Source organism: Piliocolobus tephrosceles, chromosome 16, assembly GCF_002776525.5.
Source record: "Piliocolobus tephrosceles isolate RC106 chromosome 16, ASM277652v3, whole genome shotgun sequence".
Classification (NCBI taxonomy): Eukaryota; Metazoa; Chordata; class Mammalia; order Primates; family Cercopithecidae; genus Piliocolobus; species Piliocolobus tephrosceles.
Genome location: NC_045449.1, coordinates 45,811,694 through 45,815,653, shown reverse-complemented (window position 1 = coordinate 45,815,653; position 3,960 = coordinate 45,811,694). Strand labels below are relative to the sequence as shown.

Below are 3,960 nucleotides of genomic sequence, written 5' to 3'. Positions count from 1 at the left end.
TAAATGTCCACATGTGTTCCCCTGTGCTTGCATATATGCAGATCTGTCCAGTGCCTGAGGAGGGACTGGGTCTAGGGCATTTGGGTGCACCTGTGTGATCTCAACTGGGTGACTTCAGATGGAAGCAGGTGCTTGTTAGTATCCGAAGGGCCTTGTGGGGAGAGGTATGTTGACAATGGAGGAGCCACTGGGCTTTCTATTTTATCAGTTGGTGGTAGAGGTTAAGCCCTCCTGCTTTGGGACCCAGATCAAGTAACTTACCCTCTTAGTTTCAATTTCTTTAGGTTATAAAGTGCTCACTCAATTGTGGATTTTGTCATTATGGGAGGGGGAACTGGCAGGGAAGGAGCCAGCTGTGGGGAGAAGAGAGTTAGGTGAGTCCTGAGTGTTTTTGTGGATTACTGTGTCCACCCCAGGACCAATGACTTGGCAGTGTCAGTGGCTGGCTGAAGATGTGAGCATGTGGCCCCCAGCCTGCTTCTGTGCTGGGCCCAGAACCCCTGTACACACACATGCCTGCTGTGGCACTGATCCCACACTTACCAAGGCAGAGCTTCTGAGAGGGTGCAGGAAAGGGAATAAGGAAGCCAGGGGCCTAGAGAAAAAGGTGCAATTATTATTATTATTATTTGAGATAGAGGCTCGCTCTGTGACCCAGGCTGGAGTGCAATGGCATAATCTCAACCTCCACCTCTCAGGTGTGAGCAATTCTTGTGCCTCAGCCTCTTGAGCAGCTGGAATTACAGGTGTGAGTCACCATGCCCAGCTAATTTTTGTATTTTTAGTAGAGACAGGTTTCACTATGTTGGCCAGGCTGATCTCAAACTCTTGGCCTCAAGTTATCTACCCACTTCAGGCTCCCAAAGTGCTGTGATTACAGCCATGAGCCAGTATGCCTAGCCCGTTTTTATTTTTTTAAGGGCCGGAGCTTTTGCCTTAAGGATGAGTTAGTAAAAAAGAATAATAATAATTGTTATAATCACAGTTAACTTTCACCCAGTTTCCTTTTTTTTAAAATTTTATTATGTAAATAGAGACAGGGTCTTGCTACATTGCCCAGGCTGGTCTCCAACTCCTGTGCTCAAGGAATCCGCCTGCCTCGGCCTCCCAAAATGCTGGAATTACAGGTTGAGCCACCATGCCTGGCCTCACCCAGTTTTCAAAGTAGATGTTTTGTAAAGTATTACAGTTTTAAATAATAATAACATTAACAATATTAATTTTGCTTGTGCCAGGACTCCATCCGATTGGAGACAAATATTAAGTCTTATGGTGGACCTTACAGCGGGTGCTAGTTCCCACTCCTAAGCCTCTCCACCGCCCAGGCCCTGCAGGTCCCGCGTGCTGCGAAACATTTTCTTTTTCCCTTTCTGCCCAGGGCGGCTGCCGGTCTCTCCAGGAACCAGCGAGTAGGTGTTCCCGCCAGGTGGTATCGGTGAGAGCCTGCTGCTCACCCTTCCCTTGTTTCCCAAAACCAGTGAAGGCTCCCAAATTCCTGGGAGACCGCCTCCTAGGGCCTCCTGAAGCAGCTACCATACTGAGAGATTCATCGGTAACGCCCTTGGCGCACCGATCAGCTAGTTTACCTTATTAGAGAGAAAAGCACTCTTGGAGGTAGTAAGGTGGGCCGGTCCTTGATCTGAGAAATGGGCGCACAACATCGCTGTTCTCTCTGCAAAGGTGGGGACCAGAATCCAGCTTGCCTGGGCTCGCAAGCAGGCATTGACCTGAAGGTTTCGGCCTCCCAGTGGCGCTCTGTTCGCACACCTTAGGCTGGAGAGGAAGGACGGGAGCACAGCACTGGGTGCCCCCCTCCCTGTAGAGTCTGGGGCGGGGCTCAGTGAGAAGGCCTGCGGTTGGTGGCTCCCCACCTTATAGCTGCAAGTCGGGGCGAAAGCTGGAGTGTCTCCTCCCAGCAGCCTCCTCGCCTCCCGGCAAATCTCCGAATCTCCCTGGAAACTCCTGGTTGCTGTGGCCCTTCCTCCCTTGACTGGCTTCCTCCCTCTTTCCCAAGGCCAGAGGTGTCCTCTCTTCCCCTCACCATCCTCCCTCTTCCCAAAAAAACGTTTAGGAAAATGGGGGTGGAGACCACCAGCCTGGAACTTCAAGTCCAATGGCAAAGTCCCTGACCCTCCCCCGAGGCTGGCGCCAGCATTATTCTAGGAGCGATTAAACTCTTTTGCTATCCCCTGTGCCCCTCCCAGTTCGGGGGGCAGTTTAGGGGAGGAGAGGGGGTAATAGTGGAATTCTTTCCTTCACTCTCCCCCGACCACTTCGTCCCCTCCCCCTCATCCCCTCTGCATAGAACTAACTGGTAGGGAGAGAGGAAGAAAGCCTGGCATTGGTTCCCCATTGGATGTTTTAAATCTGTCTCAGGCCCAGGCCAGCGCCTGGGGGGGAGGGGCGGGGTGTCCTGCTCTTGGGCGAGAGGCCCAGGGCCGCTCCTGAGCTTTCTCCCCTCTTTCCTGGAGAGCGACTGTTTGGGAGGGTGAGAATGGTATAAATTTCAAAAACAACGAAACCTTCTTTTGCCCCCTCCGCAGCATTCGCCTCCGGGCTTTATTGCAAGTTTACGGTAACGAGTTCATTTATTTAATTCGCGGTTGTAGCTCGGGGGTTTCTATTAGACAGGACGGAGTGGGGCTGGGGGGCACAGGGTCTCCCCTGAAGGAAATCTAATTAGAGTGCAGCACTTAGAACCTTGAATACAAGTTTCATGAAGGGGGAGGAGGGGAGCTGCAGGGAAGAGAAGTTTGCTCTGGGTTGGGGAAGGAAAGCTGGAGCTGCTCCCGAGAACTGCGGGGTCTGGATGAGGCTCTTTCCTGCTTCGGGGGCTTTCCACCTTCCGGCCCCGGAACTACTACTTGGAGTAAGGACCGCGTGCAGGGAAGGCGGGGCGGATTCTCGGCTGGCGGCTGCCTCGCAGGGTCCCCGAAGCTCTCGCCAGCCGGAGTAAAACCCAAAAGATGGAGCCTCAGGTTCGCGCTCTGGGTTGCGGGTGCCGGAACCGAGATTCCAAAAGAGCTTCCGGAGGTAGTTTCTACGCATTGCGCCACTACTCCCTTACTCGGCTTCTGGAGGCCTAATAACATCCACTTGCTTTGGAGTTAGAAATTATTTCGTGTCTAGAGTCCGCGTAGACGCGACCCTCCGATCCCTTTTGGTAGCTTGCTGAAAGACTCGCTGCGGGGGGTGGCGTTTGGCTCCGAGGGAGGGGAAAGGTCTGGAGGGCAGCTCAGAGTACAATTGTGCCTTGATGGTGAAAAGGCACCCTGCTTATTTTCCGGAGTATATATGTGTGTGCCTCTGCGTTTATTCATCGGTGAGAGCGTTGTCTGGATTCACCTATTGTGACATTGTGTTCACATGTTTGTCCGAATGGTAAGCAAAACATTTCCTCCTGTAGCTTAACATAGCCCTTATTTAAAAGTAAATAGCTGCAGGCGAGTGTAGGTTTGTAGATTTTGTTGTGATTTAAACACAAATAAGTGAGAGATTTCAATGTGGTCGGCCGGGGATAGGTGGGAGACTAAAACTGTTTGGGAAGGGATTTCCAATAAAAGGGTTTAATACAAAACGAAATTAAGTATCCTTTGCACAGATTCCATACAAGTAAATCCGAAAAAAAAGTAGGGGGTCCACCGCGAATTGTTTTGGCGAGGAAGATAAATATATTACTAACGAAGACATGGACAGAAGGCGGATGGCGCTGCGGCCTGGCTCCCGGAGCCTGACCGCCTTCTTCCATTCGAGATCGCTCGTACCGAACCTCCTTGCCTTCTTCCTGGGTCTCTCGGGGGCTGGACCAATACATCTGCCGATGCCCTGGTCGAATGGCAGGCGACGGGTCCTGGAGCCGCCACACGCAGCCCAGTAAGTACCCAGGAGGCCCCAGGCTGCGGGGAGCCGGTAGCTCCGCGGGGGATGAAAGACTGCCCGCAAGTTCTCCTGGAGTGGTGA

General features: G+C 52.3%; 2 protein-coding genes across 2 annotated transcripts; one reads left to right on the top strand and one right to left on the bottom strand.

The window, feature by feature from the left end:
• Window positions 1-1,081: 1,081 nt before the first annotated feature.
• Window positions 1,082-1,782, bottom strand: PRAC1 (PRAC1 small nuclear protein). Its single transcript, XM_023203989.2, is given in 2 exon segments — window positions 1,082-1,175; window positions 1,573-1,782. Coding segments are annotated over 2 exon segments (183 nt in total). The 5' UTR covers window positions 1,662-1,782.
• Window positions 1,783-2,966: 1,184 nt separating this feature from the next.
• On the top strand, window positions 2,967-3,960 carry PRAC2 (PRAC2 small nuclear protein). The gene is given in 4 exon segments (XM_023203943.2): window positions 2,967-3,033; window positions 3,602-3,641; window positions 3,643-3,862; window positions 3,865-3,960. Coding segments are annotated over 4 exon segments (423 nt in total).